The sequence below is a fragment of the Leptopilina heterotoma genome, unplaced genomic scaffold, assembly GCF_015476425.1.
Source record: "Leptopilina heterotoma isolate Lh14 unplaced genomic scaffold, ASM1547642v1 Lhet_256, whole genome shotgun sequence".
Taxonomy (NCBI): Eukaryota; Metazoa; Arthropoda; class Insecta; order Hymenoptera; family Figitidae; genus Leptopilina; species Leptopilina heterotoma.
Window position 1 is genome coordinate 81118 of NW_025110968.1, and position 14977 is coordinate 96094.

At 30.2% G+C, this 14977-nt stretch overlaps 1 protein-coding gene across 2 annotated transcripts in view; it reads right to left on the minus strand.

The window, feature by feature from the left end:
- LOC122503297 (HEAT repeat-containing protein 6) overlaps nt 1-14977 on the minus strand; it is a 345658-nt gene that overhangs the window by 14855 nt on the left and 315826 nt on the right. The window contains exon 10 of one of the 2 annotated variants that reach the window (XM_043613778.1): nt 11082-11288. The exons of the other annotated variant lie outside the window; for it this stretch is intronic. Coding sequence (XP_043469713.1) covers nt 11082-11288 — 207 coding nt within the window. The remainder of the gene's footprint in view (nt 1-11081; nt 11289-14977) is intronic. 2 annotated transcript variants of the gene reach the window in all.

A 14977-nucleotide genomic window follows, 5' to 3' on the forward strand; every position in this document is an offset into this window, starting at 1 on the left:
TCTCCGTTAGGTATATAGACATTAAATAAATAAGGTATAGGTAAACAAAAGTGGGTAGGGGGAAATATAAAAAAATACAACTCGATAATATTTATAATAAATTATAAATAATTTTATTTTACCATTTTCAGTAGTTGTCTTTATTACTGAGTTATCTTAGTAACTTTAACTACATATCAGCAGTTAATTCTACTGCAAAACTGTCATTGGTTCCTATTTAACTAAGAAAAGTAGTTAATGCAACTGTATTATCACTTCATTCAACTACATATCTGATAATTAATGTAAGTTCAAAATTATCTTTGGGGACTTATTGAACTAAGGAAAGTAGTTAAAAAGTAGTCAAATCTACTAAGAATTTTTTTCAGTGTATATGCCCTGGTAAAAATTTCGGACTAATTCCGGATTAAATACGGACAGATTGGTACGGATTAATCCGAAAATTGTACGAAAAAGGTCCGAAAATGATCCGCGATCCGCTCTGTAAGCTAGAAATCCGGTATTAGTCCGCAACTATTTGAAATTAAATGTGGCAAAATCCTATTCCGAAAGAAGTACGAAACAATCCGAAATCTGTATGCTAAGAATCCGAAAATTGTCTGCAAAAATCCGGATTTAATCCAACTAAAAGGTATAATCCGAAACAAATACGAAATAATCCGAAATCTGTACACAAAGAATCCGACATTAGTCCGCTTCAATTCAGAATTAGTGTGGTAAAATCATATTCCGAAAAAAACACGAAATATGTATGCTAAGAATCCAGTAATAGACGGTCACCCAAATCATATTATATCCCTGGTAAAAATTTTGGACTAATCCGAATTAAATCCGGGCATATTAGTGTGGATTAGTCCGATACACGGAGAGAGATTTTGTATTAATATTTGTTAAAATTGGCAATAGAATTTAATATATTCTTTTTCAATTTAGGGAAATCGTGTTTTATATTAAAAATTAATATTGTGCATATTAGTAGGCAGCCCTTGATATATTTTACAAAAATTAATAAAATTGTAATACAATTTAATAAAAGAATTATAATTTTTAAAAATGACTATATTAAAATCGCAGTCCGTGAAAGTATCGAAAGAATAAGAAAAATTGAAATAGTTCTTTTAAATTTTAGAATAAAATACATATTTCAATCTTTAATATAGTCAATACTAAAAATTATGAGTGAGTCGAAAAGGACAGGAAATAAAAAGACGTAGGAAGGAGGAGGATAGAATTATCGTTTCGAAAGTATTTCGCACACACACCAATGAGCTAACGCAAGCATCATACTATACATCATACTATACAAACACAAACTATATACAATTTCGGAGATCTATGTTAAAACCTATAAACGCATACATATAAACTTAACTTAAATACAAATAAACGCAATAACGCACGCACGCTGTACATTGGGAGATACAGTTCTCAACTTCCTTATATACTAAACTCGAGAAATTTTCTGAACTTGTGAGAAAGTGATATTTTCTCCATATTTTGTTTAAAAAAGTTCTTAATTTATTTTACATTATAAATACATACTTTTGTATGCTGGGTCAAAATTTTATTCATAAATGTTTATCATAATACTGTTTTTAAAATTGTTTGTTTCTGGAAAATGATTTCTATTGAAATTATATCCAATTTTTCGTTATATAAAAAAACCCATCATTTAATTTATTGGCATAAGAAAATGCAGCATATCTTAAATCATTTTTTTTAAATACCTTCCAATGTCCTAATTCATTTTCGTACACGGAAAAAAATTAATATCTAAACTTGAAATAATATTAATTTGAAATCCAATGGAATGTAAGTATGTCTAAAATAGACATTATAGTCACAATTAAATTCACATCTCTGATTTAGAGATTTGTTAATTTCACAACTTATCTGATGTGAATTACATTGCGTTTTAAGTTCATCATTGTCAAAGAATATTTAAACCATTTTAATTATTTAAGTATTAATTTTATATTTTAAATGCAGTTTCATTCCCAGTTTTCACTTTCCATATTTTACGAATGTTTTTCGCGTTATCACGTGTGGGACATATTTTTATTTATTAGTATTTTCAGGTTAAACTTTCGTTTGACACTTGAAAACCTAACCTATATTGAAAGTTGTACCAAACCATGTTTTTTTATTAAGAAATAGAAAAAGAATGTTTATATTGTGTGATGTTGAGATAATTTGATTCAAATAAAGAAATGAAATAATAAAAAATTCATATTATCTTCAAAAAATGTCCAATTTTTTATGATTGTCAATGGATTTGTTTATAAGTTCATACTAAAAGAAAAATATACATTCTTTGAATAATTCTCACTCTAAATTGTGATAAATCATAAAATTTGAGATTTCTAATATCATTTTCAGGCATAAAAATACGGATTCTTCACACTGATAATATATGCGGATTAGATATAACTCTAAATTTCAGTTTTACAGATCTGTTCAAATCACACATCCGATTCCAGTGATAGTTTATGCCTAAATCTCATATTAAATCTCTAATTTAGAGATTAATTTTTTTCCGTGTAAATTTTGAATGCTCTCAAATGCTCATTTAAAAGACAATGGACTATGCCTTTTACTACAATTAGGAAATCTTCATTGTCGATTAAAATTATTGAATGAACAAAATAAAATTTTTCACCCAATTCCGACACATTTTGACACATCAAATTAAAATATTTTGGGGTAAACACAACGTGCACATGTTGCCACGAGGTTTGACTCGGATAATTTCGGAACTGCTCGACTGAAATATTCGGCTAATCTCGGACAGCTTCGTAACCGCTCTACGTCAGCCTGACGTCAGCCCATAGCCTGCTATGGCCTGCTACTAGGCTGGTCATAATTTTTATTATAGTCGATAATACTATTCATAACTAAATTAACAACTTATGTAATTCTTCGATAGTATTTAGTATAATCATCTGGTAATACTTTTTACTATTGCATACTTTCTTACTTATAATATTACAACTTCTTATTGACTATTTCAATTTCTATTACTTCAGAATAATACAAAGTAATAATTTGATTATAAACTTTCTTAAAAATGGTAATATTAATTCATAAATGTACATGATTTCCCCAAATTGCAATCGGTTTTACTAAATACTAATATAATAATACGAAATATTAAAACAGAATCTCTCTCCGTGTAATTGTACGAAAATGATCCGCGTTAATCTAACATCAATCCGAGTGAAATTGTGAATCCTAAATCAGTCTGGAGTAATCATGAATGTCTATGAATTAAGTCCGTAATTATTGCTCAACAATCCGAAATTATGTCCGTCAAAAAACATCTAAAGTAAATACGAAATAATCCGAAATCAATATGTAAAGAATACGAAATCAGTCCGCAATAATCCGAATTTAATCCAGTTAAAAGATTCAATCCGAAACAAGTATGGAAGAATCCAAAATCTGTATGCAAAGAATCCGGTAATAGTCAGTGTCAATCCAAATAATATCCGATCAAAACACCCCAGTCCGAAAATAAGTCTTATTATTATAAGAATTTGTAAATATATACAATCCACAGACAGTTCATACAATCCATATTCAATCCAATTCAAAGACTTAATCCGGCCAAAAATATTTTTTTTTCTATTCTGTATCGAAAAAAACAGATACGTATTTTTTATTTTTGTTTAATTGTCCAAATTTTCGAGTTATGAATTTTCGAAATTTTGGACTTTTAATTGTAGACCTATATTCAGTCCGAAAATATTGGGTTTAGGAAAAAGTTGTTAAAGAATGAAAGTTTTAGTTTTCTTTCGACTTTTAAGACTTGTAAACAAAAAAATTTTTTTTAACTTTGGGCCGGATTAAAAAAAAATTTTTAACTTATTTATACCTTATAGTATAGAGAAGATTTTCCAAATAGTCCCGAAGTAGGCCTGATGTGTTAAATGAGTTTTAAAACATTTTCAAAAATCACTTGCAAGACAGTTTTAAAAAGTTAATTGTAAAAAAATCCCACTGTGATGCTTGCAAGTAATTTTTGAAAATGTTTTAAAACTCATTTAACACATCAGGCCCATTTCGGAACTTTTTGGAAAATCTTCTCTATATTATAAGATATAAATAAATTAAAAAAAAAAATTGGACAAGTGCGAGTTGTACTCGCACTGCAATGGCGGGTTCCGCACACAAATATTAAAACAATACTTGCAACATTGATTGGTAATTGGTAGAATTAAAATAAACAATCATAAAAATATATTAAAATCATTTGATAAAAAAATAACTAAAAAAAATTAAAGTATTGTATATCTAATATTGTAAACAATAATAAGCAGAGGAACAAAATTTTCAAAATTTATTATAGTTCCTCTGCTTATTATTGTTTACAATATTAGATATACAATACTTTAATTTTTTTTAGTTATTTTTTTATCAAATGATTTTAATGTATTTTTATGATTGTTTATTTTAATTCTACCAATTACCAATCAATGTTGCAAGTATTGTTTTAATATTTGTGTGCGGAACCCGCCATTGCAGTGCGAGTACAACTCGCACTTGTCCAATTTTTTTTTATTTTTAGTTAAGAAATTAAAGTCAGAAATCAATCTCTCATTTATTCTCTTAAAATTTGACTCTCTTCCTTAAAATATTTAATGCCACGTGTTTAAACTAAAAAAAATTTTAAAAAAATTTTTTTTTTGAAAAAAAAAATTAAAAAAAATTTTTTTTTGATTTTTTTTCAAAAAGTTTCTTAAATAAATTTTTTGTCGTCAGACTGTAATAATACACTAGGATACCAATTTTCAGCTCATTAGGTCAAATAATGTAAAAGTTAGGAAAAAAAAATTTTTTTTTTTTAATTTTTTAGTTTTTCCTTGACAACGCTATGGCCATCATTACATATCAAGTTCTTTATATTTTTCCTGTAATATTCGAGTAAAAATACACCAGCATGCAAAATTTCAGCTCTCCATGTCGAATAGTTTAGAAGTTAAGGGGGGGGGGAATGGTCACTTTTTATGCATTTTTGGCCAAAAATCTTGTTATTTCCTTGACAACGCTATGCCCATCACGTTCAATCACATTCGCTATATTTTTCCTGTAATCTACGTGTGAAAATACATATATGTACCAAATTTGAGCTCTTTAGGTCAAATAGTTTAGCCGCTAGGGGGGGGGACACGATTTGGCTACGGACAACAGAGTCTCACCAATAGGGTTCCGCCGATACACCGTAGGTGTACGGAACCCTAAAAAAATAAAAAAAAATCCGGCCCAAAGTTAAAAAAAACTTAATTTGTTTATAAAAAAAAAATTTTTTTCATAAAAAATTTAAATAATTTTTTTGTTTACTTTTTTTGAAAGTCGAAAGAAAACTAAAACTTTCATTCTTTGACAACTTTTTCCTAAACTCCTAAACTCAATATTTTCAGACTTATAAGCTACTGAATATAGGTCTACAATTAAAAGTCCAAAATTTCGAAAATTCATAACTCGAAAATTTGGACAATTAAACAAAAATAAAAAAATACGTATCTGTTTTCTTCGATACAGAATAGAAAATAGTATATTAAACAACAAGGGTATAAAGGCAGCCATTTGTTTACGGTGATTTTTGTGACAGAAAAATCATCGTAAACAAATTGGCTGCCTTTATTCCCATGTTACTTACGATATTTTTTATTCCTAATGCACAAAAGTGTCGATTTCAGAGAGCAGACGACAGGGAGTAAAAGTCATTCACTTGTTCGACTTGTATGAAAATGGCGGCCTTTTTTTACCTTGGGCAAAAAAAGCATGGGACCAGCTGTTTTTTTGCCCTTGGGGAAAAAAGGTCGCCATTTTCGTACGGTCGAACAAATGAATGACTTTACTCCCTGTCGTCAGCTATCTAAAAGCGCCATTTTTGTGCAATTAAAGTTGAAAAATTCACTTTTTTACTAAAAATTTTGCTGTTTATTTAGATTCATATTACTGTATAAGAAAATTTTATTCTTTCTATTAAGACGAATGAACTTTATTTTATAAATGTTAAATTGTATTAAAAATGATTTAAAAATTAAATATACTTGTCGTTAATGCTTCCTCCACGAGGAAGCAAATTTTTTTTGCTGATCGTAAAGAGGAAGCAAAATGTTCATGTAATGTACATCTGGATTTACAACTTGTTTTATTTATTTACAGTTAAAAATTTTTTTGGAGTATCCTAACCTATAGGCTTTGTTCATATATTACGTAACGCTTTTTGGGGGAGGGGGTGTCAAGCTATTTGTTATCACTGTAAATAAAAGGTTCTAAATTGGAGCTGATTTTCGGTATTAAAATAGAACCAAATGACGATTTAGTACCCAAAATTGGTGCTAAATTAATACATTAGTACCTTTCTTTTTACAGTGTACTATAAGCCAAAAAAATGGCGCTAATGTATGTAACAGTGTGTGACATGGAGGAGGGAGGGTCAAAATTTTCAAAAATTAGCGTTACGTAATATATGGACGAAGCCATAGTAAATAAAATTTTAATCATGTTTTTTATTTTCAAAGTGAAATTTATAAATGTATTGTAATAAATAAAGAAAAAAGACAACATAAATAATAATTATTAATTTCATGCGACAGTTCTTTCAAATTAGACGTTTGCAAACACAGAGCTGTTAAACTAACATTGTCACTTTCATTATTTTTAAGTTTTCCAATCTTAATAATATAATTGCCCTACTAAAAATAAAATCAGGAATCGTCATGAATGGTCATAATTTCTGAACATTCCTGAACAGTCTCACCACTTCTGACGTTTTCGAACGTTTCTCACCATTCCTAACCAAATACTTTCCAAGCTCCTCCCACTTTACTCCCACCATTTTCGAAGCTGTGACCATTTCTGAAATTCCTGACCATTTCTGAAATTCTTGACTATTTCTGAAATGTGTGAACACATAACCTATAAAAATTTTGGTACATCTTTCTAATTTTGGTAAAGTCTTATGAAAATTTATATATATATAAAATCTTTCAAATTTATTTTTTACATTTCAGAATACATTATTCTATTATAAAAATTGTTCTTTTAACTTGACAAAAGTTCTCATTTTTCAAATTGGTATAATTATTGAATTAATTATACAGCAAAAGTAGGTAAATAAATCAAAACATTCGGACCATTCTTTTAACATTATTTAATATATTTATTTAATGTATATATTTATAATATATTAATTTAATATATGTATATTTACTTGTAATTATTTAATATAGTTAATTAATAATAAATTTTGTTTCATAATATTAGTAATTTACTATACCAGTCAGTACTTATTATGAGAAGTATTTGCATTATAATTGAAATACTGTTATATTTAAATTATTATTAATCATTAATAGAATAATTTTTTACTATAATGATTATTAATAATTTAAATTTAAAATTTATAAAAATTTCAATATTGCATTAATAATTCATTATTGTTATAAATTATAATGTTAAATTAAATTAATATTAAATACTAAATTCATTTTAAATGCAGATATAATAATAATTATTATTAATCTGTATTCGTATTATAGTTTATGAAACATTCCAAATTGTAAAGTTAAGACTTAATTTATTATTGATTCAATTAATAATGTTAATTTTTATTAATTCACATAACCTATTATGACTAAATTGAAATATAATTAATTAATAAAAATTATTTAACAGTTTATTCTGATTTATTGATAATATTGGTAATTGAATTTTACTATTTTACAGTTGCTCTTTATATAGACAGTTGAATCCAGAAATATGTAAGTCGGTTCGGTAGTCGCAGTCGTTAGGGCAGTTAGTTTAGGCACTAGGTTAGGTCATGCGTCGGGGTTCGATCCCCGTAGGGTCCAAATTTTAATTTAATTCCGGGAATTAGTTTCAAGTTGTTCCGTATGTAAACAAACTGATATTAATTAATAAAATATATTTTTTAAAATTAATTTGTTGCAACTTTTTGCATATTGTTTAAATAAATAAAACAGAAGTGGCTTAAAAATATGGTCAAAAATGAGATACAAATGGTCTCAAATAGTCACCAATTATGGGCGGGGTCAACAAAGAGGAGGGGATAGTAGCAAACTTGTGACCACTTTAACCCATTAACGCCCAGACGGACGAAAAATTTCAATTGACTTTGAGGACCTGGTTTATTACAACAATGGATACAAAAAAATTGACACATAATATTTTTAACGTAAAATTTACTCCTCTTTCAGATTCTGATGTTAAAATTTGTTTACAACAAATTGTTTAAAAGTTATAAACAATTTTTTCCAAAAAAACACGATTTTTGGAGAAAAAAATTTCTTTTCAGACGTATTTTCACCGGAAAAATGCAAATGGATGCTCTCAAAAGATCAAAATATCGCGTCCATGGACCCTCAGCTACAAAACCCTGAAGATGCCAATTTTTTTTTTCAAAATGGCGGACGACAATATGGCGGCAAAAACTAAAAAAATGGCTCACATATGAAACATAGTGCTCTAACTTTTTTGAATCACCGAAATCGACTGAAACTCGATACTCGGGGGTTCTTGGGGTCGCTGATTACGAATATGATGTTATTTTTCCAAAATTCAAAATGGCGGATCCAATATGGCGGACAATTTTTTAAAAATGACTCTATATTGCTTGAAATTTGTTACTCAGGGGTTCTTGGGGTCGCTGATTACGAATATGATGTTATTTTTCCAAAATTCAAAATGGCGGATCCAATATGGCGGACAACTTTATTAAAAATGACTCTATACTGCTTGAAATTTGTTACTCGGGGGTTCTTGGGGTCGCTGATTTCGAATATGATGTTATTTTTCCAAAATTCAAAATGACGGATCCAATATGGCGGACAACTTTATTAAAAATGACTCTATACTGCTTGAAATTTGTTACTCGGGGGTTCTTGGGGTCGCTGATTACGAATATGATGTTATTTTTCCAAAATTCAAAATGGCGGATCCAATATGGCGGGCAACTTTTTTAAAAATGATTCTATATTGCTTGAAATTTGTTACTTCGGGGTTTTTGGGGTCGCTGATTACGAATATGATGTTATTCTTCCAAGATTCAAAATGGCGGATTCTTGGAAAAATAACAGTATAAAAATATAAAATAAACAAAAAAAATAAAAAAAATAAAAAACAAAAAAATATATAAAAAAACAAAAAAATAAATAAAAAAACAAAAAAAAAGAAAAGACTCTTTTATGTCCACCTCCACGCGGTAAGAGTCGGGCAACGGCGAATTATTCGCCGGCAAACGGACCATAAAATTTAAGCAATATGAAGTCACTTTTACAAAACTCGTCCGCCATATTGAATCCGCCATTTTGAATCTTGGAAGAATAACATCATATTCGTAATCAGCGACCCCAAAAACCCCCGAGTAACAAATTTCAAGCAGTATAGAGCCATTTTTAATAAAGTTGCCCACCATATTGGATCCGCCATTTTGAATTTTGGAAAAATAACATCATATTCGTAATCAGCGACCCCAAGAACCCCCGAGTAACAAATTTCAAGCAATATAGAGCCATTTTTAATAAAGTTGCCCGCCATATTGGATCCGCCATTTTGAATTTTGGAAAAATAACATCATATTCGTAATCAGCGACCCCAAGAACCCCCGAGTAACAAATTTCAAGCAGTATAGAGTCATTTTTAATAAAGTTGTCCGCCATATTGGATCCGCCATTTTGAATTTTGGAAAAATAACATCATATTCGTAATCAGCGACCCCAAGAACCCCTGAGTAACAAATTTCAAGCAGTATAGAGTCATTTTTAATAAAGTTGTCCGCCATATTGGTTCCGCCATTTTGAATTTTGGAAAAATAACATCATATTCGTAATCAGCGACCCCAAGAACCCCCGAGTAACAAATTTCAAGCAATATAGAGTCATTTTTAAAAAATTGTCCGCCATATTGGATCCGCCATTTTGAATTTTGGAAAAATAACATCATATTCGTAATCAGCGACCCCAAGAACCCCCGAGTAACAAATTTCAAGCAATATAGAGTCATTTTTAAAAAATTGTCCGCCATATTGGATCCGCCATTTTGAATTTTGGAAAAATAACATCATATTCGTAATCAGCGACCCCAAGAACCCCCGAGTATCGAGTTTCAGTCGATTTCGGTGATTCAAAAAAGTTAGAGCACTATGTTTCATATGTGAGCCATTTTTTTAGTTTTTGCCGCCATATTGTCGTCCGCCATTTTGAAAAAAAAAATTGGCATCTTTAGGGTTTTGTAGCTGAGGGTCCATGGACGCGATATTTTGATCTTTTGAGAGCATCCATTTGCATTATTCCGGTGAAAATACGTCTGAAGAGAAATTTTTTTCTCCAAAAATCGTGTTTTTTTGGAAAAAATTGTTTATAACTTTTAAACAATTTGTTGTAAACAAATTTTAACATCAGAATCTGAAAGAGGAGTAAATTTTACGTTAAAAATATTATGTGTCAATTTTTTTGTATCCATTGTTGTAATAAACCAGGTCCTCAAAGTCAATTGAAATTTTTCGTCCGTCTGGGCGTTAATGGGTTAAACTTCCTCCTGATCAGTTGTGATAGATTTCTGACGAGATCCATCCAGAATCGTAAGAAAACTGGATTAAAGTGGTCAGGCGGCCTGACCATTTGTCTGACCATTCCTGATTTTATTTTTAGTAGGGTGGCATTAAGAACGCGATTTTCTTCAATCATATTTCTGTGTTAAGAAGTCGTATTCGCCCAAGCAAAAATATTTTCTATTTTAATTAGCATTTTGGAAAAAACTTTGACATTACACGTGTAGTTTGCACTATTTTGGGGTATATATGCCGCCATATTGAATAAGCCACGCCCCTATGTCAATTCCCAAAAAAGATGAACTTTCCTTTAAACTGGAGATCTCATTGAAGGACATAAAATTAATACTCTTCGAATTTAATTCAATTTTAACTAATTTTCCAAAACACTTTTTTTTAATTATCAAAAGGAATGGCTTCTTTTTTATGAAATGTTTCCCTTTAATTAAAAAGGTAAATAACTTTGTTCTGTACATATAATTATTTTTAAAAGAAGAATTACCTGCTCAACAAGGGCGTCTCTGTGTGCATATTCAATATAATTAGGTACATGTTGAGAATTTTCTAGAGCTAATATGATACTTTTCCACAAAGGCACTACATATTTTCCATATGAGTTGCAAACTGAAATAGCCCAAGCAGCATTTGTACGCACTTTAAAATTTATACTATCACGTATCAACTTTCCCAAAGTTGGAAATACCTTGTCCTATAATCATAGATATTATACATATTATTCAATTTACACATAATTCGAATATGGGTCGTTGCCAAATTAAGGAATAACTTTAATTTACAGACAAATATTTTGAGGCTAAACTTCTTTTCTCATATTGCTTGCAAATAGTTTCAGTTTTTATGTTAATTTTGGCATTTTCAAAAAAGTTGTGGTGTTGTGCAACACAGGTAAAATGAAAGTTAAAAATGCATGAATTTCTTAAATTAAGGGGTTATACTACTCAGCAATTAGTATATTATGCAACAAGGGTATAAAGGCAGCCATTTGTTTACGGTGATTTTTGTGACACAAAAATCATCGTAAACAAATTGGCTGCCTTTATTCCCATACCTTTTACCCGACCATTCTCCCGAATCCATTAACCCGAACGTATTTTTCACCGAATGACCAATATCCCGAATGACCATTTCCCCGAATACAATTCCACCGAATGCAGTTTTACCGAAAGGACAAGATCCCGAAAAGATAATATTGCAAAAATTATTATATTTATTAAATTTTCAATAATTATAATTACTAAATAAAATGCGTACTGTATAAAAATAGCGTAAATTGTTAAAAATTTGTGTATGAAAGGTGTCAGTAAGTAATAAAAGCAAAAAATTAAAGGTTAATGTATTGTGAGCGATTGCAGTTAAAAAAGTTAATTCATCTCTGTCTTCTCTGTAGCGATTATATTGTTCAACTATTCCTTTGATACGCCGTTGATGTTCAAGCCACTTTCGTTTAGGAGCAGCTTTGACTTTTCTTCCCAAACTCAATTCCGCAATCATGATTTCCGTATCAGCCTGTTCTTTCTTCATTTCAGTAAGAGCTGAATAAAGATCAGGGTGATGCTTTCCTATTACTAATCTGAATCTGTTGTGCCAACCCTCGCTCACATTGTTGGTCTTATGACTATCATTGAGAGCAGCGACATGTTGATTCCACAATATCGGTGGGTACTGAGGTGCTACAGCTCTCCGTCTACCTCTTGCTGGATGACCGATGACATAGGTTGCACCAAAATATTCAAAAATCGGAAGAAGAGTTTCACTTGAATGGTTTTTTAAAAGATTGAAGACATGAATAACTTGATCTACAGGAACATAAGCCAAGGCTAAAATCATGTGACTTTCCAGTTTCAACTGCCGATCAAGAAGATTGTTGTACTGTTCTTGCAAACCCGACTCCTGAATTTTGCGGTATAACGATTGTCCTAGGTGGTAAAAGCAGCAGGAAATATCAACATTTGGAAATGTTTCAGAACAAGCCTTCAAAATTCCTTTTTCAAAGTCTGTCATAATTTTCTGTGGCATGAAATTGTCGATTCTGTACTCAGCGGCTGCAGATTGCACAGCGTCTAAAACTTTATTGTATTGAGCAGCATCTTTCGAAGATAGAAGAGCATAAACCAGTGGCACAGCAACTGTTTCTCGTTCTTCACGTAAATTTCTTTGACCGGTTCCCAAAATGGTAAAAACTTGTGTAAAAATGCTCGGGCATACCTAAATATTTATATTTAAAAAATGTATCTAATAAATGGAAATATTTATATTTAAAAAATTTATGTAATAAACAGAAAAATATTATTAATTATTTACCTTAAACGTTCCATCTAAAAACCAGCAGATGCTTCTACCAAGAAGTTCTAAATTTCGTCTAGTGGCAAACACGAGAACTCGGCCTTCATCATTGGAATCATGGATTAAAAAATTTTCCCCAATGAGTGTTTTTTGAAAAATTTCGGGTATTTCATTTAAATCTGCTAGGGATTTTGGGTTAGGTGGCAAATTTTTTCTACGCTCTCTTCTTATAATTTTTTTCAAATTATCACGCTCGGGAAGTTGACTGAGCACACCCTCAGATACACCGGCCAATTCAACACGAAGCAATTGAGCTGGAGGCTGTTCTGGATAAAGTTCCGCTTTCCTTTTCACACATACTTTCAGCAATTCTGCATTACATTCTTCTTCATTTGGTGGATGTTCATGAATAGACTGTAAAGGGAAATCATGTGAAGGTCCTTTAAAAACAATAATATTTTCTCTCTGTAGAGGTTTAGATGTGATAGCCCTCGCTTTGCATTCCTTATCCCGTAACTTTCGACAGTCCCAATATGTGCGGCCTTTACTCGTTTTAGATTTTACGTAAATATATCCACCAAGAATAAGTTTTTTGTCCGCTATTTTTGCCATACTTAAAATTTTGTTATCGATCGAAAAATTTGTATACTTTAAACTAGATAATTTTGCAATATGTGACACTCCATTTATTTATTTACAATCGTTGCTAAGGTAACAAGAATTCAATTTTTAAAAACATTTGACAAACATTTTTATGTTTAAAAATTTCGAAATACTGTCTTCGGAAAAATATATGTTCGGGAAAATGGTTTCGGGAAAAATAGCATTCGGGTAAAAAATATTCGGGGAAATGGATTCGGGACAAATGCATTCGGTAAAACGGTATTCGGAAAAAAAAATTTCGGTAATTTTGACATTCGGGAAAAAGGTCATTCGGGGAAATGTATTCGGGATTTTGTACGAGAATCGTTCCCATGCGTTATTCTTGCCCATGGGAGAACACGGCCGCCATTTTTATACGGTCGAAGAAATGAATGACTTTACTCTCTGTCGTCTGCTATCAGAAAGCGCCATTTTTGTGCATTTGGAATAAAAAACTTTGTTTGTCCTACCTGCACGGAAATTATATCATTTCGGGCACTTAGAGCGGACGCAAAGTAACACATTCCCGCCTGGGGGTAGGGTAAGCGGACGCAAAATATTTTGCGCCCGCTTTTCCTATCCCGAGTGGGCGGAATAGAATTTTGCGCACGCTCTCGCTTAAAAATGTCAAAACGCATCTAGATTACCGTCAACCGGGGCTATTTTGTGCACCAAATAGCTTTTTTTTTATTCAAAGATTTATTTAAATTCAGAATTAAGAGAATAAAGAAAATCAACTTTTGATATATGTTGTGGACATCCTTCTGAAGCTTTCCTATAAATTTGGCAAAGAAAAAAATTTTTTTGTCTTAGTTATAGTCATTGAAAGTCGTGCACACAATAACTCCCGGGATGGGGCTATTTTGTGCATCGAACTTTGTTTTCCTATAATGTTGCGTAAACATTTTTTTAATCGTTTCTGCTTTATGAAATCTTTTGTGTATATATTTGAGAGTAAGTTAAAAAAAGAATGACCTAGTAAAATTTTTTTGTAGATATATTATACAAAAAATGTAAAATAAAGCACTAAAATTTTGCTAAAATCTGAATTTACTAAAAATTAACAATCTTTCTTTAAATTGTATATTACGCAGATAGTAAATAACATTTTTTTCTTTTTTAATATATATTTTATAATAATATACTAATATAATTATAAAATGATCGTTTAAACACTTATAAATAACTTTAAAACATCATTTCAATAGGAGCTTTTTTAATAGTTTTGAATGATATTTTTAAAAAACTTAAAATAAATATTTTTAAGGTTAAATAGATAACAATTTAATATCTAATATGCTTTTCAAGTTATTTTAAGAGAAACGAGAAAATAGTTTTAAAACTAATTTGAAAAACTTATAAATATTAATTAATGTTCATTTTTTGAGGTTACGTTGTGCACCGGTTGAGCTTTTAATCGTTTTAATGATTTTAATTAACGTATTTACAGTT